The sequence below is a fragment of the Enhydra lutris genome, unplaced genomic scaffold (genome assembly GCF_002288905.1).
Source record: "Enhydra lutris kenyoni isolate GAN:26980312 unplaced genomic scaffold, ASM228890v2 scaffoldscaffold53, whole genome shotgun sequence".
NCBI lineage: Eukaryota > Metazoa > Chordata > Mammalia > Carnivora > Mustelidae > Enhydra > Enhydra lutris.
Genome location: NW_019154137.1, coordinates 12189061 through 12216683, shown reverse-complemented (window position 1 = coordinate 12216683; position 27623 = coordinate 12189061). Strand labels below are relative to the sequence as shown.

At 35.2% G+C, this 27623-nt stretch overlaps 1 protein-coding gene across 2 annotated transcripts in view; it reads left to right on the top strand.

Annotated features, from left to right (window-relative positions):
- Positions 1-27623, top strand: part of LOC111157257 (SWI/SNF related, matrix associated, actin dependent regulator of chromatin, subfamily a, member 1) — a 70788-nt gene that overhangs the window by 9314 nt on the left and 33851 nt on the right. Inside the window, exons 6-17 of one of the 2 annotated variants that reach the window (XM_022518530.1) lie at positions 1674-1853; positions 5798-5953; positions 7096-7227; positions 8287-8355; positions 12368-12477; positions 14460-14686; positions 15586-15707; positions 18537-18572; positions 19619-19771; positions 22239-22371; positions 23831-23979; positions 24726-24845. In XM_022518530.1, coding sequence (XP_022374238.1) covers positions 1674-1853; positions 5798-5953; positions 7096-7227; positions 8287-8355; positions 12368-12477; positions 14460-14686; positions 15586-15707; positions 18537-18572; positions 19619-19771; positions 22239-22371; positions 23831-23979; positions 24726-24845 — 1587 coding nt within the window. The remainder of the gene's footprint in view (positions 1-1673; positions 1854-5797; positions 5954-7095; positions 7228-8286; positions 8356-12367; positions 12478-14459; positions 14687-15585; positions 15708-18536; positions 18573-19618; positions 19772-22238; positions 22372-23830; positions 23980-24725; positions 24846-27623) is intronic. The other variant, XM_022518531.1, reaches the window with a different exon arrangement.

Below are 27623 nucleotides of genomic sequence, written 5' to 3'. Positions count from 1 at the left end.
GGGAGTACATGAAGGCCTAGATTGGTATTTTAAGGCCAAATGAATAAGATAGGATTAAGGGGGAGGAGTTCTAGATCTTTATGACCCAGTGATACTCATATTTATGTGACTCTGGAGCCATATTTGCAATTACTCTTATCCAGAAGAGCCATATGAAAATTTATGGTCTATAACATGTAGTGTAGTAGTTGATCCCATAGATGCTGAGGAACTGTTAGATGTGTGGCAGGAGGTCCTTTAAATCAAGGGTCTGTAGGTCCTTATATTTAGTATTCTGGGTTGGAGACTACAATTAGCTCAGAGGAGGAGGAGCTTGGTTAATTGGATAACAGAAAGACCGTGATTACTTGCCCCAAGCTCCTCTTGGCTGCAGGCTGTCTAAAGGATCTAAAGATCCTTCATACTGAAATTATGCTGACACCAGATACTTTTTAATTATTGAAAAAGGGAAAGAGACTTTAATAAGGGGTATAGAAAATTTGGAAAAAAATCAAGAAAAAAATTGAAAGTAAATCATAATTATGCTACATAGAAATAATCACAGTTGACATTTTGGCGTATTTCATTTAGTATTTTAAGTCCAAATGTATTTATTTTATATAGTTGAGATCATATTTTACATATAACATGATCTTCTAATTTCTTCACATTCACACATATTTTCTACATAATTCAAATATTTGTAAAAATAATTGTTAATTCTATAATAATTAATCTTGGGAAGTTACCATAGTTCTTTTCATCTTCTCCCTTATTGCAGGTCATTTGGATGGATGTGTAGTATATATATTGTATATTTAATATATATGGGTTAATATATATGTACATATGGTATGTAATAATACTGTTTTGAGAGCCCTTGTAATTTAGTTTTCCTGCGCCTTTCAAATTATTTCCAGAGGATTCCGAAAAATGGAATTACATGATAAAAGAATTTTAAATATTTTAAGGTTTTGATGCATCTCATTAAGTGAAACATTAGATGGGATAAACCCTATAAAAATAGTTTAAGTCTGGGTTTATAAAAGCAAATATATACCTTGCATAGAGATAAAGCCAGAAACTCTTTTAAAAGGCCACACATCATAGAACATCATTCCCTTTCTTATCAGTTAGGTGGTGGGTTTGTGGCGTTCAGTATGCTATTTTTTAAAAAAGTTCACCAGACCAGGTGATCTCTAAGGCCCTTTCTGGCTGCAGAGTTCCTTTATGTTCTGTTCTTTTATGGTTCCATAGGTCTTCAAGGGTGTGAGGTACAAGTACAGAGAGCCACAAGTCCCTTGAAATGCATAGTCTGAATATTTCATGCCTGGGATACAATAATGTTGGGAACAATGGGAAAGAAAAACTAATATCTAAGCAGGCTGGTAAAGGAAATGAGTGTGAAACATATACACAAAATTCCTAATTTTGCCTCTAGAAAAAATTATAAAGTAGACTGTTTGCTCCTTTAAGAGGAGTAACAAAGAGCTTTCTAACTGCAAGTCCCCTGGTTTCTTTTTGTACACACAGTAAGAACAAATTGGAATTGTTATTCACTTAAAAAAACAAAAGTCTTTAAATTTTTCCCTATGTGACATAGTTGACAAATGTCTTTTGTAATGTTATTACTAATAAAATGTTTTCATTAAATAAACACTTACGGATTTTTTTTCTTTGAAATGATAATGCAGGGTCTTGGTAAGACTTTACAAACGATTGCTTTGCTTGGTTACCTGAAACATTACCGAAACATTCCCGGACCTCACATGGTTTTAGTTCCAAAGTCTACTTTATACAACTGGATGAATGAATTTAAACGATGGGTCCCATCCCTCCGTGTTATTTGTTTCGTCGGAGACAAGGATGTGAGAGTAAGTGAGAAATAGGCTTAAAGAGGCCATCAAGAATAACATCATTTCTGGGGTTAAGTTGTATGCTATTAACCATAAAAGACATTGAAGTTGACTGCTACTAGTAAATAACTCTCTTAGGCTCTGTTGTAAGTGCCTTTTATATATTAATTCTCACAACACTCTTGTGAAGTAGATGTGTTGCTTATTAATAACAGACAATCCATTACTTTTTAAAAAAAATTTTATTTATTTGACAGAGAGAGACACAGGGAGAGAGGGAACACAAGCAAGGGGAGTGTCAGAGGGAGAAGCAGGCTTCCCTGAGAGCCCGATGCGGGACTTGATCTGGGGACTCTAGGATCATGACCTGAGCTGAAGGCAGTTGTTGAACCAACTGAGCCACCCAGGCACCCTAGGTACTTGGTCTTTGTAGCTGAGTTTCTCCAGAACTAGGACCAGTAACTGAAAGCCAGAATGAAACAGAATTAACTTGAGTCTAAGAAAACGACTTTGACATTAGAATAGACTAGAGGGAGAAGCAGGCGACCCTGGGATCACCACCTGAGCCGAAGACACACGCTTAACAGCTGAGCCACCCAGGTGCCCCCAGACAATCCATTACTATGCTTATCTGCATTTAATTTCAACTAGGTCATTAACCTCAGCATTTTTGAGTTGCATTTTGAATAACTTTTTATAAAAAAATTCTTTATCTACAGTGTGTCTTTTCAGTGACTCTATCATTTGTGCTGTTTTGACACCAAAACTGTAAATTTGCATGACTTAATTTATGTTTAAATTTTTCACTTTTGACTTTGACTTGGTATATACGTATACCTGTAGTGTGCTTGGAATCTTTTCTATTTGTACAGAGAGCCTTGTGTTTTGTGTTTATGCATAGACACAACTTTCAGTTTTGGTCTCTGAATAGAAAAATACATATCTGCATACATTCTTAGATATTAGAAATTCTGGGCTCTTGCTTAAATTATCCATTTGTCAATCTAGTAGGCTACAATTATTTAGGACTGTAGAATTAATCTAAAAGAAATAAATTATGCAAAAATATCAAAATGAATAATCAGCTTAGAAAGCATATTATTAAACTTTGCCTTTATGTTGCCTCCAGAGGACATAGTTTAGAGTAAAGATTTATTCTCTTTTACATATTTAGATAGGTTATCAAAAGATATCCTCAAAAGAATGGTAACATAGGGGTGCCTGGGTGGCTCAGTGGGTTAAAGCCTCTGCCTTCGGCTCAGGTCATGATCCCAGGGTCCTGGGATCGAGCCCCACATCAGGGATCTCTGCTCAGCGGGGAGCCTGCTTCCTCCTCTCTCTCTGCCTGCCTCTCTGCATACTCATGATCTCTGTCTGTCAAATAAATAAAAAATAAAATCTTTAAAAAAAAAGAATGGTAACATAATGAATTATGTAATTTTATTCTTATCATTTTGTTTGAAGAAAAATTACTTAAATTTATTTAAATTTAACTTATAAATAATTTAAATATTGAAATAAAGAGCTCATAAATTTAGAATTACAGGCTTGATTCTTCCCTATGCCTAATATTTCTCAGTGGCAAATTAGTCACTCAGAGCTCGCTCTTATCACTGCTGTTCTTTTCTTTTTTCCTTTTTCTTTTTAAGATTTTATTTATTTATTTGGGAGAGAGACAGTGAGAGAGAGCATGAGAGGGGAGGTCAGAGGGAGAAGCAGACTCCGCTTGGAGCTGGGAGCCCAATGTGGGACTCGATCCCAGGACTCTGGGATCATGACCTGAGCCGAAGGCAGTCGCTCAACCAACTGAGCCACCCAGGCGCCCTGACAACAATTTTTTAAAACATTGAGATACAATAGAATGGAAAATGGCACAGTGTTTCACACATGGTGGGGATATGTACTGCTCCTTTTTTTAAGGATTGCAACCTAAACTATAATTTGACTGTGGGCCATGGGCAAAAGAGTTTGTAAACTGGTAATTATTAATAACATAAATAATGTACTATATTCAACATTTAGAGATTGATGTCAGTATGTATAGAGAAAATCCAGATTATTACTTATAGACAGATTTTGAATCTTGGTGCCATATGGGATAGATATATTGGGTCTTTATAGTTCCTGGTCTTTTGTAAACATTTTATGAGGTCAATATTTTATTAAAATTTGATGAGGATTATAACAGGTATTTGATTGAGTTGGGTAATTCTTAGTAATACTGTTGATCCAGTTTGATGCTAATGTAGTCCTGAAGTATATAGAGGTATGAATCCCAAGTAAGGTTTTTACATATTTTTTAAGTAGGCTCCACAACCAGCATGGGACTTGATCTCATAACCTTGAGATCAAGAGTTGCATGCTCTACCAACTGAGCCAGCTAGGCACCCCCTAACTTGAGTTTTGGCTCCTTCCTTTTCTACTCCAGAGGCATCAAAGATCTTGGACATGGAAACAGGAGATCTGGTTTTAGTTCTAGAGTTGCCATTGACTGTGTGACGTTAAGTGACTCTTGAAGGGCCTTAATTTTGTCATAAGTGAGAGCTTTTGGATTATATGATACTAAATATTCTGTCACACAAATTCAAAGTAGGGGTAATTTAAATTAAAAGTATGCATATGTTTCATGAAACTATAGGAGGAACCATTAAACTGAGTGTTTCGCAAAATCAAAGAAAGATAAAGTGTTGGCAAGACTAAAAGCGGTCTGGCACCCTGGTTCTTTTTATGTTGCTTCCAATTCCCTAATGTCTTAATTAGCTCTTTAAATATGACCACTTCCCAGAGTGCAACTGAGACCTCTAGAAAGATCTTTTTTGTTCTTTACTTTAGTCCAGGTGATCCTTTTATATATATGGGCATTCAGTAAATATTTGTTGAATGAGTCCACAGTGTGTTTGGTGCGTAACTGACTTTATGAAATAATGAGTTTGCAGTGAACAGTTATTTTGTTTATGCACTGTAATTTCAGATTTACAGTACTAATCAGAACTTTCTCAATATAGATTTGGCTGCTCCCTGTTAACTTCTGTGGTTTTATTTTGACCTGTAACATCTGGAATTCAGTTTGTACAAGTTGAAAATGCTCAGTCAGCTTGGCTACTATGTTGGCCACTGCCTGTGAAGATTTAAAAATAGTTTTAAATAGTCTCACTGTTTTAAATAGTCTCCTGTACTAGATAGAGCAAGTCCCCTTTATAAAATCATATCTGTAGCCTCAAAACATCAGGAAGTTCACAAAAGCATTGATGGGCTTTCATAACCTTAACAAAATATGTGACTCATTCCTGCTAGAAAGGGAAGGAACATATTAAGAGATTTCAAAAGGTTGAAATCACTCATGTATATTAAGTTCCTTTCATTTGTTAAATCTGTGTTGGTAATCGTTGGTAATGCTTGGCTCTTGGTAAGAACATGGTTTTCAGAAGGCAGTTTACTTTGCCCATTTCTTTTTGGACTGTCTGTCCTATGAAGAGAGCCTAGTAATGTAGTCCTCTTCTGGTGCTAAGATTTTCTCTCGTTCATTGGATATGCTGTAGTCATTTTAGGGAAGCATTTGCTTCTTTTGTTAATGAATATATTAACATGTCATCTAGATAATTGCCCACAGATGTGTCTTTGGGCCTTGGTTTTTCTATCTTTATTTTTTTAAAAAAGATTTTATTTATTTATTTGACAGACAGAGATCACAAGTAAGCAGAGAGGCAGGCAGAGAGAGAGAGGAGGAAGCAGGCTCCCTGCTGAGCAGAGAGCCCGATGCGGGGCTCTGGGATCATGACCTGAGCTGAAGGCAGAGGCTTTAACCCACTGAGCCACCCAGGCGCCCCGGTTTTTCTATCTTTAAAATGGATGAGACTAAATGATTCCCAAGTCTCTTAGAATTATTAATATTCTCTTGATGTTTTAATTCTGTGACCATCTTATCAGTGTGTTTTAATATGAGGAACTTTGTTTTGCATTAGGCTGCTTTTATTCGTGATGAAATGATGCCAGGAGAATGGGATGTTTGTGTTACTTCTTATGAGATGGTAATTAAAGAAAAATCTGTATTTAAAAAGTTTCATTGGCGATACCTAGTCATTGATGAGGCTCATAGAATAAAGAATGAAAAATCTAAGGTAAGCCAGTTTTCAATATCATTGTTAAAGTTTTCTTTTAACTACCATGTCTGTTTGTTTACTTCTGTGTATTCAGAATTAAAAAGGGTTGGAAGATTGTGATTTTATTCACAGAATGTGAATGAAAATTAGTTTTAAAAATGTTTTAAAGTTTAAATTATTGAATGTGAGGCAAATGAAAATTGAGCACAGTTTTTAACATAAAGAAAATTAGGTGTTCATTTGCTATATCTGTTGCAGCCTAACTCTGTTGTGCTACAGTATTTTAATATTTTGGTAATATTTGGTGTACAAAAGTTATTTGCATTGATTTGGCTTTTATTGAGGAGCTTACCAGCTTATGTGTATTCATAAGTATTAGAAAAAAATCATTCCTGGAGTTATCTGATTTCTGTGAATTAGAGTATGGTGTTAATTTTGAAAAATATCAATATTTCTTGCCATTCAACTCCATCAACAGTAGGAAAAGCATCAGTTATTACGATGAACCTCTCTTTGGATCACTGGGCTACTTTGGGAGAAACAGGGACAGAACTGGAGGAAAACCACCAGGTGGATGATACTAATTTCAAATTGAAACTAATACCCAATAAAAAAAGATGCATGTTAGAGAATAATTGTTTGAGTGTTATAAAAATGTGCATTTTTATTGATAAGGTTGCTGTTCTTTTATGCTTTTGTGCTTTGATTTTCATAGTCTTATATTTAGAAAGTTAATCTAAGATAGGAAAAATGGGTGCAGCTCTGGTGTTTAGAAACTGTCACCAGGCCAAATTAGAACTTGGCTAGGTATGTAGATGAACATGATTGGCAGGGAGAAGGAGATATTATTGTGTAAAGTGACTAGCCTGGATTCCATGGAGTTTAAACTATTTCTGTGGACCCAAAATGGAGAAATACATTTTTTGAAGTGAGGGAGGGGTCTTAGGTATGACTATGATTTGCATTCTCGTAGGTGTAGAAATGCCTAGAATATTTTGTTTAGTTGTGATTCATTATGGCAATGTCACCTGAGCTAGGATATTTTTCTATAGAAAAATAATTTTCGAGTTTTGCTTTATTCAAAACATGGTTGGATAAAGAACTGAATTTTGAGAATTCTAATAAATAAAGTAATGTTAACATAACTATTATTTTTCTAGCTTTCAGAGATTGTTCGTGAGTTCAAGTCAACCAACCGCTTGCTCCTAACTGGAACGCCTTTGCAGAATAACCTGCATGAACTCTGGGCTTTACTCAACTTTTTATTGCCTGATGTCTTTAATTCTGCAGATGTAAGTTTAAGTCATATGTTTTAAATATAATTTTCTTATGTTCATAGACATCTGTTTTCAAAGCATAGAATGTAGATTGAAATTTATAATTCTTTTTCATTTTTAATTCTTTATCTGTGTGTTTCAGTTTTCTCAGAAAAAAGAACTCTTAAGCACAAATATTTTAAATGGGGTTATTTAGAGGAATAATATTTCTTTTCTTTGAGATTATTCTGCCTATTAAACTTTGCCTATATTGCACTACTGTCACAACTTCTGAAATGAGATAGGCTGAGTTCATAATTGTAAATTCAAAATTTTCTTTTAATTAAATTGGAAAGGCTTTCTATATACTAGTTTGGCAGGTGGAGTCTTTAAAATGGTCTTTGATTATTGTAGTCATTAATATTAGGTGAGTACGAAAGAGCTCATAATTAATGATTTAATGATTGAATTAATGATTCAAAAAACAACATTTTGTAAATGTGTGATTTACATTGTTTTTATCATTAAAATAAGGTTAAGTTAGTGCAGCAAACTGAATTGAATGATGTAAGGACTTTGGAGCCTTATTTTCCTCATTACTGATATTAATTGGTAATAAAAAGTACCAAGTTCAGCTATCCATTGCTTTATATACCTTATCTTGCTTTAATTTATTTTTATTGTTTAAAATTTTTGTTGTCATTATGTGCCTTCAATTTTATATTCTTACTCCTACTCCAAACTCTTTTTTTAAAATTATTATGGCATGTTAGTCACTATACAGTAACTTTTAACTAGATGTAATGGTACTATGGTATGCGGAAGCCTAATAAAAGTCTTTTAAGGAAACAGTGCTGGTGGAGTTCAAATTTTAACTCCCTCAGTATTTTAGCTATTTTTGAGAAATAAATAATATTGACCATCACAGTAAACATATTTTTGAAAGTGTTTTTAAAATGAAATACTGTTGTATCATTGTACAGGAATTTATACAGTATCGAGTTTTTTAAAACAAAAACAAAAACAAAAACAAAAACAAAAAACCAACCAACCAACCACCTGTATGCTTACCTCAGCATTTTCACTCTTCCACAGGACTTTGACTCTTGGTTTGACACTAAAAATTGTCTTGGTGATCAAAAACTTGTGGAAAGACTTCACACAGTAAGTAATAGATAAGAAAATTTAGTAATTAAATATGTATTCCAAGCTAGAAAACAAACTGCCATAGAATCTGAACTTGTAGGTTTACCTCCTGGCTCAGTCTCACTGTGTCTCCCTCACAGTCATTCTGACAGCCTCTTTGAGAAATGAATTCTGCTCTCTTTTTAGCCTGTCTAGGAAATAGCCTTTTTGCTTTAGCTCTCCTGCATGGATAATGTGTTCCTCTCCAGTAGAGGCTGTTACCCCACAGGTCCTTAAGATGGCATCTATATTTTCCTAGTTCCCCAGTGCCACTTGTAAGCCACTAGTTCTCCACCATCATGCATAGAACTCGTCCTTTAAGGTGAAGTTATCTTGCAGGTCCCCCTTCCACCCTCTTCTCTGTCATCCACTCTTCTCCAGGTGACCCCTCACATTCATTAAATACCAGTTTTCAATTCTTTGATAACAACTTCTTGTCTCCTTTTTTTAGCTCTTTCACTCATGTTACTCCCTTCTGTACTTATTCTGTTACCTTACAGAGACCTCCAGTCCTTGGATCCCTGCTTTTTCTCATCCATCACCTTATTTCAGACTTTACTTTTTAAGTAATCTCTATACTAAACATAGGGCTTGAACTCACAACCCCAAGATCAAGAGTTGCAGGCTACACCAACTGAGTGAGTCAGGTGCTCCTGTTGTTATTTTCTTCTCTATCAGACAATGAGTCCATTTTCTATCACTGGAACCACGCTTTTGCCAATACTCCCAAACTTTCTTTTTTTCTTGTCCATCTGCCATTTCTTCCTGGAAGCCCAAAACCATAATACTGTAACGTCTCTGTCATCTGGGTTAGAATTCTGCTTCTACCACTTACTAGCAGAGTGACTTGTTCTGTACTGAGGCTGTTCAACACTGATAAAGAAGGGTATACAATTGTACATGTTGGAACAACTCCAGTTTCACGTTCTATAACATAAGCTGGTGTTTGATGATGTCAGCAATCCTTGAACATGGCCTTCTACAGCATTCTTTCCCAATTCCAGTAACAGCTGCTTCAGACCTTTCCCAATCACCCCAAGACTTCCATCCCAGATACTCTCTGTCACTCCTCCTTTTTCAGTAAGTTACATCATTATTTTCTCAAAGAAAAAGGAAAAGTTATTAGGTAGGAACTCCTTCAAGGAAATCCAGCTTCCAAGGATATATGCCTCTGTGTTACCTTCTTTCTGAAGGGAAGAGGTATTTTCTTTGGTCAGTAGCTAAGTCTTCTGACATGAACCCTGGATCTCATTTCTCCCTGTTTCCTTATGGGAACTTTCCCCATAATTTATCCATTTTACTGACTGATTTTTCTAGCTCTCACTCTATATTCACTCTTTGTACTAACATGTAAACATGCTCAAGTATGTGCTGTATTATAATCCAAACTCATACCTATACACACCCACCCTCATGCATGTACAAAATAGTACTCTCTTCACACTGTGTGTCTCTAGCTGTGATTCTGGTGTCTTCCCTTGATAGCTAAGCTTCTTGAAGAAGTGGTTTATTTTCTCCATCTCCACTACCTGATCTCCTATTTACTCTTGCGTCATTGACCACTGGCTTCTATCCATCCTACACAACTGAAACTTATCTTGGAAGGTCTTTAATCATTTTCCAGTTGCTGAATTCAGGGTACACTTTTTGCTCAGTATTTTGGCTTCTCTGTACTGGTTAGCACTTCTAACTACTCCCGCATGAAACCCTTTCTTACCTGGTTTCTGGTAGGAATTGGATTCTCTTCTTGGATATTCTCTTACCTTTTTGGCCACTCATATTATTCCTCTTTATGGGCTTTTCTTTTTCAGTCTGCCCCTGAAAGGTTGGTGTTTTGTAGGGCTTTGTCTTTGACTTTCTTTTTCATATGTGCTCTCCCTGGGGATCCACTCCTATGGTTACAGCTACCACCTATCTACTTATAACTCCCAAATTTATCTTTCCATTATTTCTTGCCTAGTTCCTGTATATCCTACTGCCTTCTAAGTCTTTCTCTAAATATCTCACAGGCAGTTTAACTCATAAGGAATCTCTCTTGGACAATTTTAAGAGGCCCAAACCAGAGATCAGAAGTTGTCTTTCACTCTTTCCTTTTCCTTACCTCCTATAGATCTCTAATATAGTGGCTACTGTTTACTAATGTCTACTGTGGTTAAGCTCTACACAAATACTACCATAAATTTTCACAGCAGCTTTGGAAATAGGTATCATTATCCTCATTTTAAAATGCTTGTAATAGACATATACCATAATTTTTTTTAATGAATGGATTAGGAAACAGACTCAGAAAAGTTAAGGAACTTGTCCAGGCTCACAACAGCTAACCAGGGACTGAGCTGTTTGTAGAATCAGCTTGATCTGATTTGAATTTGACTTCTACCACTTATTAGCAAAATGACTTCAGTTAAATTAATAAAATTGAAGGGTACCTGGGTGGCTCAGTCATTTGGGCGTTTGGCTCTTGGTTTCAGCTCAGGTCATGATCTCAGGGTTGTGAGACTGAGCCCCACTTTGGGCTCCTCACTGAGTGCAGAGTCTGCTTGAGATTCTCTACCTCTTCCTCTGCCCCTTCCCTTGCTTGTGCTCTCTCTTTCTCCCTCTAAAAGAAAGAAATAAATAAAATCTTTAAAAAAAGAAATAAAATTAAAATAATCACATTTCCCTTAAAGATTTATTGTAAGGATTTAGTACTCTGGATTGTAAAGTTCATAGTGCACCGTTTGCCACACTGCACATACTCTACAGGTGATGGTAGCTCTATTATTTTCCTGTGATAGAATTTGTCTCGCAGGTATATACTGATTATTTCATCTTTTTTCTCTAGTCATCCATATCTTCCTTAATATTGAACCATTATCTCTTAATTCATATGTTTAACTATTTTGAAATGGCCTGCATTTTTATCTCACTTGTAGAGACTCTCTGATCCATACTCTGACTTAGATTTCCTCTAAGATTCAAAAATCTTATTGTTTCACTTAGTGTAATACCTTCTGGGTCCATTCATGTTGTTACAAATGGCAAGATCTCATCCTTTTTATGGCTGAGTAACATTCCATTGTGTGTGTGTGTGTGTGTGTGTGTGTGTGTGTATGTAATGTGTGTATATATAGTATATGTTCATACACACATATATACACATGTATACATATATATACATGTGTGTATGTATGAATATATGTATACACACGTATATATATATAGACCATATCTTCTTTATCTATTCATCTGTCAATGGATACTTAGGTGTTTGCTTCTGTATCTTGGTTATTATAAATAATGCTACAATAAACATAGGGGTGCATATATGTTTTCAAATTAGTGGTTTCATTTTCTATGGGTAAATACCCAGGAGTGGAATTATTGGATCACATGGTATTTCTATTTTTATTTTTTTGAGGAACCTCCACACTGTTTTCCACAGTAGCTGCACCAATTTATATTTCCACCAACAGTGTATGAGGGTTTCTTTTCTCCACATCCTTGCCAGCTCTTGATATTTCTTGTCTTTTTTTGGATACTAGCCATTCTGATAGATGTAAGGTGATATCTCATTGCAATTTTGATTTGCCTTTCCCTGATGATGAGTGATGTTGAGCATCTTTTCTTCATGTGTCTGTTGGTCATCTGGATGTCTTTTTTGGAAAAATTTCTGTTACCATCAAAATTATTTCTATACAGAATAAAGAAGCAAATGTTGTATGACAGTAACCTTTTTTTTTTAAAAGATGCTTTCGTGCTTATTCAGTAGTCAATTATCTTGTTGTCTTACATTTTAATGTATTTTGTGCCATCAAATTATGAATATCTAATTTAGGGCCCCTGTTCTGATTTTTTAATGGGCCATTTGTTCTTTTTTATTGAGAAAATTGGCAACTGGTATTGATAGTGTTTTTCAGGTTATGCATTGGGAAGTAAATTTTGCATTAGGGTGCTGTGGTTTAAATATTAAATATCTTACAAACTTTTATAAAAACTATCACTTTTTTAGGTTTTAAAACCATTTTTGTTACGTCGTATAAAAACTGATGTAGAGAAGAGCTTGCCTCCTAAAAAGGAAATAAAGATTTACTTGGGACTGAGTAAAATGCAACGAGAATGGTAAGCTATTTTATTTCCACTGGAATTCATTTATGTGTAAGGATTTATTAAAATCTAGCTTTGTAGCTTTCTCCAAAGCTAAATTTAAAAAAAATTTTAGTTGTGCCTTTAGATCAAAATTTACATTTTCTATTTAAATAACAAGTTAAGTAATTCAAATATTTTGATAAAAAATTGGTATTCACCAAAAATATTCATTTTACTCAGCCTTTGGGAAGGAGCATGGGCTTTGAGTCTATAGAACTGTAATTTGTTTTTTTTAAATATTTTTAAATTTAAATTCAATTAATTACATGTTATTGGTTTCAGAGGTAGAGGTCATTGATTAATCAGTCTTGCATAATACCCAGTGCTCATTATATCACATGCCCTCGTTAATTATACGACCTGTATTTGAATCACATGCTTTGCTCCTTTGTAGCTATTTAGCTTGGGTAAATTATATAACTTCATTTTCCCTTCTATAAAATGGGGATAATAGTACTTAGTTTGTGGAGTCAAGTTAGTGTTAAAGAGGCTAATGTCACTTGCACATTTTTTTGGTATTCTTGCTTTTTCCATCAGTGCAAGTAGTAATAACGATAATAATAAACATCAGTAAGATGGTGTGGATTGAGTAGTGATTGTGGATATTATAAAAATAGACGCTGAATTGGTTTGATAAATACAGGCAAAGCTGGAAATGACAAGAGAAGATACAAGGAATCATAAATTAGACATGCTTATGTAATAATGCTGCTAAAAGAAGCAAAATGTTGTGGGGCACCTGGGTGACTCAGTTGGTTAGGCATCTGACTCTTGATCTCAGCTCAGGTCTTGATTTCAGACTCATGAGTTCAAGTACTGTGTTGGGTATGGAGTCTACTTAAAAAAAAAAAAAGAAGAAAAATGTTGCTGATATAAACAAAATTAGATCACTTATAATATGTAATGACTTCTCTACTATTGAAACCAGTATAGGGTGGTGGTGAAGAGTATATTTCTCTAAATTCAGACATAAGATCAAACTCTGACTTTTTCCCTTTCTGTGGCCCTGAGTAGGTTGTTTTACTTCTCTTACTACTGCCTGAATTTCCATTCGTAAAGTGGGGGTGATTCTAGTACATACCTGGGAGTTGTTGTGAAGATTTAACAAGATGATTTATATAAAGCCCTTCACATGGTACCTGGCACTTTCACTCAATACAAGTTGGCAGTTATTATAATTAAATATTAATCACTGTTCAGGTGGATACATAGGTCTATTTTTACCTGGGTAAAGGTCAACAAAAGAGAATGAAAAATGTTTATGGATCAGAAAAAAATGCTTTATGAAAATTAGGTATAAGAAATTGTGATTGTTTTTAGTTCAAACAAGTAAAAGTTGGATGCCAACTTTCAGCAAATATTTAGTTATTGAATAATTAATTATCAGATATGGTTATCTGAATAGTTAATCAGTTGATAGCAATTTGTAGCAATGAGTAAAGCAGGAAGAAACAGGTTTGTAGGCAACATACAAGTTAAAATGTTCAAGAGTTTCTTAGTTTTGCTGATCAGATTTAGTCTCAAAATTGAATTTGTTGTTTATCCTAAATAGGACTCTATGCTGATCACCAAAGGCATGTTGCTTGATGGCACTGAACTTTTTTTTAGATTGCTATAACTTTTATTATTACAAACAGTGCTGTGATGAACATTATTCCACTTACATTGCTATCTACAAAGGACAAAGTTGCAGATGTAGAATTTTCACATTTTAAAACTTTTTATCTGTCTTGCCAAATTGCCCTTCAGAAAGAGTGTACTAACATATCCATGTCAGTTTATAAGATCTTCCTATTTCACCACATGTTCTCCAAAACTATTTTTTACTTTTTCTTTTCAAATTTTTATTTAAATTCCTATTGGTTAATATATAGTATAATATTGGTTTCAGGAGTAGAATTTAGTGATTCATCAACTACATATAGTAAATGATTAATTATAGTTAAAAATTTTAGGTATACAAAAATCCTGATGAAAGATATTGATGTGTTAAACTCTGCTGGCAAGATGGACAAGATGCGACTCTTAAACATTCTGATGCAGCTTCGGAAGTGTTGTAACCATCCTTATTTGTTTGATGGTGCTGAACCTGGTCCACCTTATACCACTGATGAGCACATCGTCAGCAACAGTGGTAAAATGGTAGTTCTTGATAAACTGTTGGCCAAACTCAAGGAACAGGGTGAGTTACAAATCTATACATTAACATGAAATGACTTTTTATATTAGTGCCTTGTATATGAATAACATTTTCCATATCATCATTCTTTCATTCATTCACTCCTTCAGCAAATATTGAGTACTTACTATCTGCTAGGAATCGTCTTTGCCTTGGACAAACTCACAGTGTAGTGAGGAGGAACAGTTGTAGTTCGTTGTGATAAGTGCCATATGTTGAGAAACTGAGAGTTGGGGAAATCTTCAAAAAAGCGACATTTGAAGTGAGCCTGGGAGAATGTCTAGGAGTAAATCATGGGAAGAATGAGAGGGAAGCATTTCACAGGACAATGAAACAGAAGTGTGAAAAAAGGGAATGCAGAGTTTACAGTATTTGGGGTAGAGTGGCTGTTGATGAATCTGGAAAGCTGGATGGGGCCAGATTATGAAAGGCCTTTTCCACATGCTTTAAGTGTGGACTGTTTAGAAGGTGGGGAGGAAGGTTTGTTATAGAAGATTTTGCTGTGTCAGCTGACACAATCAGACTTGTATGTTTGGAGGAGAACCGTTGAAGCAGTACGGGACTTCTACTGAAGACGAGAGTTGAGAAACAGGAGACTAGTTGGGAGACTATTGCAGTAGTCTAGTGAAAGGTTGTGTGTACCAATCACATCCTCAGGACAGAGAAAAGGCAGACTTTAAATCATCTCAGTATGTGTGGAAGGTTTTGAAATCCTTAAACATGCATAACTCAGCAATGTATAATTCTGTATAGCTTTCCTCGAAGGTGTATGTGTATGTGTTTCATGAAGTGTTATGTACTATATATTTATATTACATGTGACGTTTGCTTATGTGTTTGTAATTTTCAAATTAGTTTTTATACAAGTTGAATAACTTGCTTTTTTGGGGGAAATGTTTTAGGTTCAAGGGTTCTCATTTTTAGCCAGATGACTCGCTTGCTGGACATTTTGGAGGATTATTGTATGTGGCGTGGTTATGAGTATTGTCGACTGGATGGACAAACCCCACATGAAGAAAGAGAGGTGAGGAAAAGAAAATAAAACTTCAAAAATCAGAGTTCAGTTAAGCCATGTTTCTCATCATTACGTAGTTTTGAACTTTGGCCTTTTAATAAAATAGCTAGGTGCGTTGAATTTCTCCCTAACCCCTCTCTGTCTCTCTCAGTTCTTCAGTTTGGCTTGCATTATACTGACTCTTTACAAAGCATCCTTTTCAAGGTCTTCAAAGACACCCTTACTTATCTAAATGATACTATACCATTACACCCTTAACTCTTCTAACCACTGCTATCTCTGACCTTCTGGTTACTGTTTCTCATTCTACTCTGTAATCTCTGATTCTGCCATTTTCTTTTCTTGATTTGCTTCCTACAGTAGACCCTCGCCATTTGTGGAGTTTAACAGTTGAGATTTTTCCAGTTTATGAGCAACCCTAAAGACTCATGAAACAATAATTTGTAAAGGAAATAATCTCAGTGTTAGATTTTTATAAAACCGAAATTGGACAACATAGGTATAGGTGCTTATCATGCATTTGTATCTTGGAATACCAAAAGGCTGGTGTATAGGACTGAGTTACTTAGCCAGTGAGGAAGGCTACCTAGCACCCAGTGTCTTTCTCAAATTTGGGAGTGCTTACAGATCTTTAGATTATCCCTCACGAATGTCACGGGTCTAATGTTAAATACTTTTTTGGGGGGAGGGCTTTGCTAATTTAGCTTCACTTTTCTGTGGTCCTTCAAGGCTCTGTCTTTGGTCGCTCTTTTAAGTCTATCCTCATGCTCTGGGCAAATATTGTGATTTCATGGTATAGTGGAAAATGCATTGAACTTGGTTTCAGAAGACCTAAATTTCAGTACCAGCTCCACCACTTTGTAGTGTATGCAAGCTATTTAATTCTCTGAGCCTTAGTATCTTTATTATCAGGGTAATAATAATACCTAGGCCTCTTTTTTGACAATATTGTGAGGATTATTGGGTATAATAGATATGAATGCAGTTTTTAAACTGTAGTGCAGAATATACTACATGTCATGAAATTGCACACAGGACTTTTACCTCTCAGCTTTAGGGCCCCATTTCAGGCCGCAGGCTCAGTCCATGTCCCTGTCCTTCTATAACTTCAGTGAGCACTCTGTCCCTTGTGTGCTTCCTTATTGAAGCTTGGTTGTAGCATAGGATAAGGTCCATAGCAGGCATATAGGCACTTTTCATATTAAGGGTTTACCTGCTACCCATTTTGGGGAATTTTTTTTAAGATTTTATTTATTTATTTGACAGAGAGAGAGACACACACACAGTGAGAGAGGGAACACAAGTAGGTGGAGTGGGAGAGGGAGAAGCAGTCTTTCCGCTGCGCATGGAGCCTGATGCAGGGCTCGATCCCAGGACCCTGGGATCATGACCTGAGCCCAAGGCAGATGCTTAACAACTGAGCCACCCAGGTGCCCTAGGGAAATATTTTTGATAACATTTACAAATAGGGGGTGTTTCAAAGTTTGCACTGGTTCCTGCTCTATAGTAGTTAACTTTATCTAAAATCGTAACTTGAAGCTTGATTGGCTTTTGCTGATTTATTCTTCAGAATGGGTTTCTCCAAATCCACATTAAGCACAAGCCATACCGTGGTATTCAAAATGACCCTTTTTCCTGGAATGAAGATGTTACTAAGGCAGAAAAGTAGGTGCTTTCTGACCTCAAATAGCCAATTTACATTTCTGACTGATCTCCCTGCTTATGAGCAATGTGGACTTCACCAAGTTATACCCAAATTTTTCTGGTTTCTTAAAATTTCAAATAATTTCTCCCTTCAGAGATTTTGAATTACCTATGTTAACTTTAGGTACAGCAAAGTCAGAGCTGTTATTTTATTTTCTTAATTTTGTTCGTTCTTCCTTTTTTTTTTTTTTGAAATGCCCCACTTTTTCCATTATACTGTTGTCCACATAGTCATTTTGTCTATTTTCCTAGTAAGAAGGGGAAGCCACATTTGATTCCTTACTCTAATTATTTGCCAGCAATTCCTTTTCAGTAGTTCTCAGATTTGCCCTTTCTTCATTGCTACAGTTAAATTCAGCTAGCTGAGTCTCTCGTCATCCTCTGACTCAGTTCCTATAACCTTTACTTAATTGGCTTCCTCACTTTTATAGGGAAAGGATCTAACATTTGTCAAGCAATGACTCTAAGCTAGGCAGTATATAGTTCCAATTGAATTCTCCTAGCAGCTCAGTAAAGTATAATTTACTAGTATCATTTTTTTCTACTTGAAATTGTCTCAGAGAGGTTAAAAGCTTGCTTAGAAACACATATATAATAAATGGTAATGATTAACACCAGGTTTTTGCTATTTCCTCTACACCAAATTGCCTCTCACTACACCATGCTGCTTTCTGTACTGTGCCCTCTACATGCTATATGGACTGTGGCAGTGTCACCTTCTCTGCTGCAACTTTTGACCATGCCATTCCATTCATTAAAAATTTGACTTCCTGTATTTTCTGATCATAAAAGTAATATATGATTACTGAAGGAAATTTGCAAAATAAAAGTATTTCTGGCCAGTCTCTTTTTGTATATATAATTTATATAAGTAAGCTGATATTATATTACATATACTATATATAAAGTTTGGTAACGTTTTTACTCAGCATTATGTTGTTCTTTCCTATACCAATAATAAAATTTATTGTAAAAATAATTTAAATATATTACATCCAGTGGACATACTATAAATAATCTATCTCCCAATTGTTGATCATTTAGGTTGTTTCCAATTTTTCACTATTATAAATAATGGTAAAGTGAAAGTCCTTATACATAAATCTTTGTGCACATTTCTGATTATTTCCTTAGGATAAATTCCTAGAAGTGGAATTACTGGGTCAAAGGGTATGAACATTTTTAAGACTCTTGATGCATATTGCCAAATTGCTTTCCAGAAAGGTTGTACCAATTTCCATTCCCTGCAGCAATGTATGAGAGTGCCCGTCTCACCGCCCCCACGTCAACATTGAGTATTATAATTTTTTAATCTTCAAAAAATGGTATTATGTTTTAATTTACATTTATTTGATTACTAGTGAAATTGAACATTATTTTTGTATTTATTAGCCATTCGTATTTGTTCTTCTGTGAATTGTCTGTTCCTTTTTTCCTGTTTTTTTTGTTCATTCTTTTATTGGGGTCTTGGTGTTTCTTTCTAATTAATTTGTATGAGCTCTTTATATAGTAGGGATATTAACATCCCATTAATTTTAAGACTCTTTACTAAGTATCCCTGGATTACCTTATTGAATTTCTTCATTACTTTCCTGTTTGCCCCTTGTCACCATATGGAAATAAATCTGCTTAACCTCCCCTTTATCCAGTTCTCTCATTCACATTTCTGAACATTTTTCTTTCTCGGTTGGTCTTCCAAACTATACCTTCTTTGTTAATCCTATGTAAACTAAAGGGAATGAAGTTGAGTTAGCTGACATTTTATCTCCTAGATATTTTTCAGCTCTCCCTCAAAATATTTTCACTGTTGTTGCTTTAAATAATTTAAATGATTTATTGCTTGCCTAGTTAAATTTGTCTATGCGATTGTTCTGAGTTTGTCTCTATTGATGTAAGCTTCTAAATATTAGGAACTTTATGTAATATAATTTCTACAGCAAGTCACACAGTACAGTATATAGATATATGCTTAAGTATTTTTGAGATGGAAGAATATCATAAAGTGGGCTTTTGAACATGTATGTTAAAAATATTGGTGGTGGGTATTAGAGAGGGCACGGATTGCATGAGCACTGGGTGTGGTGCAAAAACAATGAATACTGTTATGCTGTAAATAAATAAAAAAATGATTAAAAAATACTTCTTTCTTAAGGACTCTGTTAATATAATTTTATTTTTCTTTGTTTTCTTCTATTTCCTATGTCAATTAAAAAAAGGAAGCAATAGAGGCCTTTAATGTTCCTAATAGTAGCAAATTCATCTTTATGCTGAGTACCAGAGCTGGAGGTCTTGGAATTAACTTGGCAAGTGCTGATGTGGTTATATTATATGATTCAGACTGGAATCCACAGGTTGATCTACAGGCTATGGTTAGTAATCTTTAATTATGTCAGAAATTTATTTTAGCTGGGCATACTACTGTTATTTATGAGGCACAGACATAACTTATGATAAAAGGGCAACAACAATTTTTGGGAGATTTTCTAGAAGTTAAAATAGATTATCTTGGAAAACAAAGATGCTATGCTATTGAAAAACAAAAAAGGAAACTAAAACAAATGCACACACCCCAAATCCAGCTACAGCATTTGTGTGTCTATTTTGGCATTTATCATGAAACAGAAATGTGTTTTCCTATTACTGAATATTGAAGAGGACATACACATATGCCTTAATGAAAAGGGTTAAAAAGTGACCTGTTGATATTAATTCTTCTGGATAACTAGATATCTTAAAATCCTCAGCACTAAAATTGGGAGAGGTATTTCAACTTTTGTAATAAAACATTTTGGATGAGGAAATAAAAAGGTAAAAAGGAATATATTCCAGGAAAGCATTTGATACCTAAGGACACCATTGGAAAATATCCTACCCTTTTTTTTTTCTTTTTTAAAGATTTTATTTATTTATTTGTCAGAGAGAGAGAGGGAGGGAGAGAGAGCAAGCACAGGCAGACAGAATGGCAGGCAGAGGCAGAGGGAGAAGCAGGCTCCCTGCTGAGCAAGGAGCCCGATGTGGGACTCGATCCCAGGACGCTGGGATCATGACCTGAGCCGAAGGCAGCTGCTCAACCAACTGAGCCACCCAGGCATCCCTATCCTACCCTTTTTTTAAAGACCGTTGAAGAAGCTATTTCTTTTACCTGTCGTCATGCTGTCGTTTATTGAATTAGAGCTACAACTTCTGCTAGTGTGACTCATATTTTGAGATGAAGAAAAGTAATTTCAGAAGTACAAAGATGCAAAATAGCTATGCACTCAAAATCTCAACAATTAATGGGATAAATTACTATTTTTGGAAGCAATTAAAGTCATATGTTAGTGAGGCATAGCTTTAGAAGTCCTTCCTTTTTAAAAATTTTATATATATTTATATTTATATTTTTTGGTGCTGAAACCTGGGAGAGAACTCCCCACCTTCCCCTTTTTTTGGTAACAGAATTAAAACATTGACCATCAGGACATTTTAATTTTTTAATTTTTTTAAAGATTTATTTGTAATTGTAGAGAGAGAGTGCCCACATGTGTGCACATGCATGAGTGGAGTGAGGGGCAGAGGGAGAGAATCTTCAAGCAGACTCCCTACTGAGCATGGAGCCTGATGCGGGGCTCAGTTTTATGACCCATGAGATCATGACCTGAGCGGACACCAAGAATTGGACACTTAGCTGACTGAACCACCCAGGCATCCCAGGACATTTTTAAATCAAAATGATTTTTTATCATTATTTTAGCATGGTACTGAGCTACCTGTTTAATATGACTCAGTAGAAGTAAGTCCCAGTGAGATATAGGGTTACTAAACTGGAAAACTTGTTGATAGCACTTCATTTCATTGAAATTGTTGGAGTATATCTTTCATGATTTACTGATTTGAGTTTGAAATTTTAAATTTGTGTAGAGGTGTTGCATTCTCATTTAGTGTGCCTTGTTGAAATTGTTACTGAGCTCTAGTGTTTTTATATTTAGTTCAAAGGCTGTTTTGAATCTTGCTTCTTTGCTTTGTTTTTCTCACCTGCCCTCCTCCCTTCTTCCATTTGCTCTAGCAGCTTCTGTGTTTTAAAAACACTCTCCCTAGCATTTTTTGTATTATCAGAACTTGCCATCTGTCACCTTTACCAACTATAAACCATAGGACTAATTCTAGACCACCATATAATAAAGATATTAATATACCATTGATTTTTATTACTTTTTATTATATATCCCTGAATTGCCTCCATAAGCAGAAAGAACTGCTTGGTTATGCAGACTTTTGCCACCATAGCAACATTTGCTAACTACTTTGCCCCTCACAAAACTACTTGATAGTGTGGGAGATGTTTGCATTTAGTGGCTTAAAGTTGCTTAGTAAACTCCCTCTAGTCCTCATCTTAAAGGGGCTTTGGCTGTTGCCTTTCTGGAAGTTTTCTATTTCTAGCATAGTATAATACTGGCAGATTTTTTTTTTTTTTTTGGTCACAGGGACCTCTAGATATAACTTTTTCTTGGAAAAAAAAAAGATTCTACTTATTTGACAGAGAGGAGAGAGAGCACAAGCAGGGGGAGTGGCAGGCCGAGGGAGAGGGAAAAGCAGACTCCCTGCTGAGCAGAGAGCCAGAAGGGGCCTTGATCCCAGGACCCTGAGCCTCATGACCTGAGCCAAAGGCAAATGCTTAACTGACTGAGCCACCCAGGCACCCCATAGATATTCTTAATATTCATTATCCTTTAACAAGTGGCATGTCTAGAGAGCTCAGAAACTAATTTTATATTCAGAATTTTATAGCATATTGTGGCTGTACTATATATTTTATCCAAAATACCCAATATCTTATATTAGGATTCTATCTTCTAGGATCGAGCACATCGTATTGGTCAGAAGAAGCCAGTACGTGTGTTCCGTCTCATCACTGATAATACTGTTGAAGAAAGGATTGTAGAAAGAGCAGAGATAAAACTGAGACTTGACTCAATTGTTATACAACAAGGTAATTATACATGTAAACTTAATTAGGTGTTTTTGTCCCAAAAACACATGGAATTTTCTTTAAAGGAGATTTTTATTTTTTTAAAGATTTACTTATTTATTTTAGAGAGAGAGCAAAGCATGCGTGTTGTGGGGGAAGGGGTAGAGGGAGAGGGAGGCAAGCAGATTCCCTTCTGAGCCAGGAGCCCAATGTGTGGCTGCAGTCCAGGACCCTGAGATCATGACCTGATCCGAAATCAAGAGTTGGATGCCTAACCAACTGAGCCACCCATGCGCCCCAAGGAGATTACTTCTAAAGTTGACTAAAATTTGCAAACTTACAGGAAAAAAGTCAGTTTTTAAAAAAGTGCTAATTTAGATCCGTTTAATTTAAAGCCTTGCATTCAATATATGGAATAGATAGCTGCACATCACTAGCTTATAGTTGAATGCTAGTGGCATGTCTCCTGAAGTACCTGATATTATTTAGCAGATAGAATATCTTGTTAAAAAAGTTTTTAGGGGCACCTGGGTGGCTCAGTGGGTTAAGTCTCTGCCTTCGGCTCAGGTCATGATCTCAGGGTCCTGGGATCGAGCCCTGCTTTGGGCTCTCTGCTCAGCAGGGAGCCTGCTTTCCCCTCTCTCTCTGCCTGCCCCTCTGCCTACTTATGATCTCTCTCTCTCTGTCAAATAAATAAAATCTTAAAAAAGTTTTTTTAAAAGATTTAAGACTATTTATGAGAGAGAGAGGCACTTGTGTGCACGCGCGCATGTGCGCACACACACACACATATATACATACATATGCATGAGCTAGTGGAGGTTGGAGACGGGCAGAGGGAAAGGGAGAAGTGGAGCCTGATGGACATGAGACTCCATCCCAGGACTCTGGGATCATGACCTGAGCTGAAGGCAGACACTTAACTGACTGAGCTACCCAGGCACCCCTAAAATTTTTTTAAACACTTACTAGAGAGTGCCTGTTAATAGAAAAAAAATTTTATCTGAAAAATGAATTTTGAAAATGAAAAAAATGTTCTGTTCTTCTGAGTTTTAACTGAATTTTATGGAAGAAAACTCATTGAAATAGAAGGTATGGTAGAAGAAAAACTTGTAGGTATATTCATTAATAAAACTTCATTATTTTTTTAAAGATTTTATTTATTTATCTGACAGAGTTCACAAGTAGGCAGAGAGGCAGGCAGAGAGAGAGAGAGGAGGAAGCAGGCTCCCTGCTAAGCAGAGAGCCTGATGCGGGGCTCGATCCCAGGACCCTGGGATTATGACCTGAGCCGAAGGCAGAGGCTTTAACCCACTGAGCCTCCCAGGTGCCCCAATTAGTAAAACTTTAAAGCTCACTAATTTTCTCTGCTTATAGAGCTTTACTTATGGTTAAATGTGATAGAGTCTGATTAGAACTATTATGCTATTCTTTCTCTGAAATATAATTGAATGTACACAACTTTTATTTTTATTATTAGGAAGACTCATTGACCAACAGTCTAACAAGCTGGCAAAAGAGGAAATGTTGCAGATGATACGTCACGGAGCCACCCATGTTTTTGCTTCTAAAGAAAGTGAGCTGACAGATGAAGACATTACAACTCTTCTGGAAAGAGGGGAAAAGAAGGTCAGTTTTAAAATGGCATTTGTTTTCATGATGAATTGCTTTAAAATCAAAGTACTTCAGCATGCTTAATTGGATTTGTGTTGTTTCAAATGCATGTTTCAAATGACTTCTATTCTCTCTAAGGATTTGTAGATTTTTATTCAAAGGTAGTTTAGGGTTTTTTAGTTTAATTTTTGGTAAGAAAGATTAAGAGCTAGAGTTTAAAATTGAATGACCTTATATCTCATGTTTATTGAAAATAATGTTGGTATTTACTTGAAAGCCAAATAAATTTCATGTTCGATCACATATATCAGGACCACATTTTCACAACATACTGGATTACATTGCATTAACTGAAAATCTTTTGTGAACATTTCATGAAATACTAAAGCATTATTTGTTAAAGTGTAATAAACTATTTCAGAATATTGTAATTTTGTGTTAAATTTACTTTTTTTTTTACAAATTATGTTGGATAATTTCAAACATAGTAAAAGTAGACAGAAAATATGATATGGCTACATCTCCGGGGATAAGATTTTAAAGAAAGCCTAGTTGAGAATACTTGAATAACCACTTAAATATTTAAAATACTTGGAGCAAGTTAAATTTATATTCATTTAATGTTAGCCTTGCATTCTTACCTTGTAAATTAACAGAATGGGTATTTCATGTCAAACCTGACTTTTAAAAAGATAGAGAGCCCACAGATTTTTATAAGTAATTCAGTGATAATATTCTAATTTCAATGCATTGAACTGTAGACTGCAGAGATGAATGAACGCTTGCAGAAAATGGGAGAGTCTTCTCTGAGAAATTTTAGAATGGACACTGAACAAAGTTTGTACAAGTTTGAAGGAGAAGATTATAGAGAAAAACAGAAGGTAACTTTTTACCCTCAGCCATTAGACTCTCAAATTAGCAATTCTTCCCATAACTATTATTAAAAAACACTGACGGGGCGCTTGGCTGTCTCAGTTAGTAGAGTGTGTGACTATTGATCTTGGGCTTGTGAGTTCAAACCCAATGTTGGAGGTTTGAACATTGGGTTTGGAGGTGGATTACTTAAATAAATAAATAAAATTAAAATAATAAAGTAAAAAAAAAACCACTGGCGCTTACCTACTACAGTGTTCTGCTATGGAGTGAAATTTGATGTAGGTCAGATTTCATGCAGTTGCTATCTTTAATAAATTTTGCTGGATGATGATGATGATGATGATGATGGTGATTACCATCATCCTTCTCATCACTTTTGCTGCCATTGCTGCTGCTACTATTGTTTTTGAGAAACAGGATAATATTATGGTGGAATTCCTGGATTTTGAAGCTGAAATCCCAACTGTATCACTAGTTAGGTGACTTTGGGTACTCATTTTTTTCCACTATCAAATGGAGGGTATAGTAATATACTGCATGGACAGCAAAGATCCTTTGAAAAAAATGGGAATTTTATTTATTTTGTTTGAAATTAATGGCTATAATTAAAAATTTTAATTTTTAAAAGAAATAAACTTTGAAAATGACTTTATTACAAAAAATAGTACAGAGTTCACATATATTTTTCATCCAGCTTCCCCTAATGTTAACAATTTACATAATCATAGTACATTTAAATTAACATGTTTTCTCCCTAACATTCTTTCCCTGTTCCAGGGGATACAATCCAAGATCTCACATTGCAATTTTAAAAAATAGCTTTATTTTTAAGAGCAGTTTTAGGTTCACAACAAAATAAAGTGGAAAAATTAGAGTTCCCATATCCACCTGCCCCAAATAAACATAGCCTACTACACTCTCAATATCTCACATCAGAGTGGTACATTCATTACAATTGAACCTACATTGACACATCATTATCTACCCCCAAAGTCCATCTTTTATGTTAAGGTTCACTCTTGGCATTGTATATTCTGTGGGTTTGGATGAATGTGTAATGACATGTATCCACCATTACAGAATCATACAGAATAGTGTTACTGCCCTAAAAAGTCCTCTGTGCTCTGCCTATTCACTTCTCTTTCTCTCTAGCCTCTTACTTTCCATAGTTTTGCTTTTTCCAGAATATCATGTAGTTGGAATCATACAGTATGTAGCCTTTTCAGATTGGCTTCTTTCACTTAGGCATATCATATGCATTTAAGGTATACTTTCATGTTTTTTTCATGGCTTGATAGCTCATTTCTTTTTGGTGCTGAGTAATACTCCATTGTCTGGATGTATCACAATTTATTCATTCATCTATTGAAGGACATCTTGATTGTCTCCAAGTTTTGGCCATTATGAATAAAGCTGTTATAAAAATCAATGTGTAGGTTTTCGGGTAGACATAGATTTTTAACTCCTTTGGGTAGATGCTAAGGAGCATGATTGCTGGAGTGTATGATAAGCTTGTGTTTAGTTTTGTAAGAAGCTGCCAACACTTCTTCCAAAATGGCCATACCATTTTGCATTCCCATGAGCAATGAGTGAGAATTCCTGTTGCTCCACATTCTCACTAGCATTTGGTGTTGTCAGTGTTCTGGATTTTGGCCATTCTAATAGGTGTGTAGTGGTATCTTCTTCTAATTTGCATTTCACTGACATAAGATGTTGAGCATCTTTTCATTTGCTTATTTCCATCTGTGTGTCTTCTTTGGTCAGGCATCTGTTCAGGTCTTTTCCCTTTTTGTAAAATCAAATTGTTTTCTTATTGTTGAATTTTAAGAGTTCTTTTTATATTTTGGTAACAGTCCTTTATAAGATGCAGCTTGCAAATATTTTCTTGTCATTCTGTGACTTTTCCTCTCATTCTCTTGACCCACCTTGTTTTTTTTTTTTTCCTGGCTGTGTCTTCTTAGGCTCTTGAAATTTATGTTAGTTCTCAGTCTTCCTTTGTCTTTCATGATCTTTATACTTTCGAAGAGTATTTGGTCAGTTAGTTTGTAGTTTGTCTCTCATTTTGGGTTTGTCTGACATTGTCTCATGATTGGGTTGAGATTATATATTTTTTGGCAAGAATGCCATGCAGGAATGTTAAGTCTTCAGTACATCTTACCAGGGAATAGAAGATATTGTGTTGTATTACAGGAAATAGTAATCTTGTCACTTAGTTGAGGTGGCGTCTGCTGGGCTTCTTTACTGTAGAGTTACCATTTTTCCCTTTGCCTTTGATAAATATCTTGGGGAATACATTCCTCAAACATATACCCACTGATTTTAGCATGTGTTGGTAGCATTTGCCTGCAACAGTTATTATTGTGGTGTTTGGCTAATAGTAATTTTGTATTTCTTTCATTCCATCTACATTTATTAACTGGGATTTTTCTGTAAGGAAGACCTGTCTCTTCTCATTTATTTTCTACTCATTTATATCAGCATGGACGCAATGGATATTTATTTTATTTTTTTGAGTTATAATACAATTTTATCATTGTTTTGTTTGCCGAAATTGTTCTGTAAAGCTGTTATATTTTTAACTCACAGAAATGAATTTTGTTAAAATAAGAAAGCTTATTTTTGGATATTGATTTTACTGAAGAACAAGAGGTGAGCCATTTTAGTTTGCATCGCAACTAGTATGCTGATAATGCTTTGTTGCTATCATTATATTTGGTAGTTTTTAGTGTCTTGACTTACATCTATCTAGTTGTTCTATCTATAACCTTAATTTAGACTGCTTA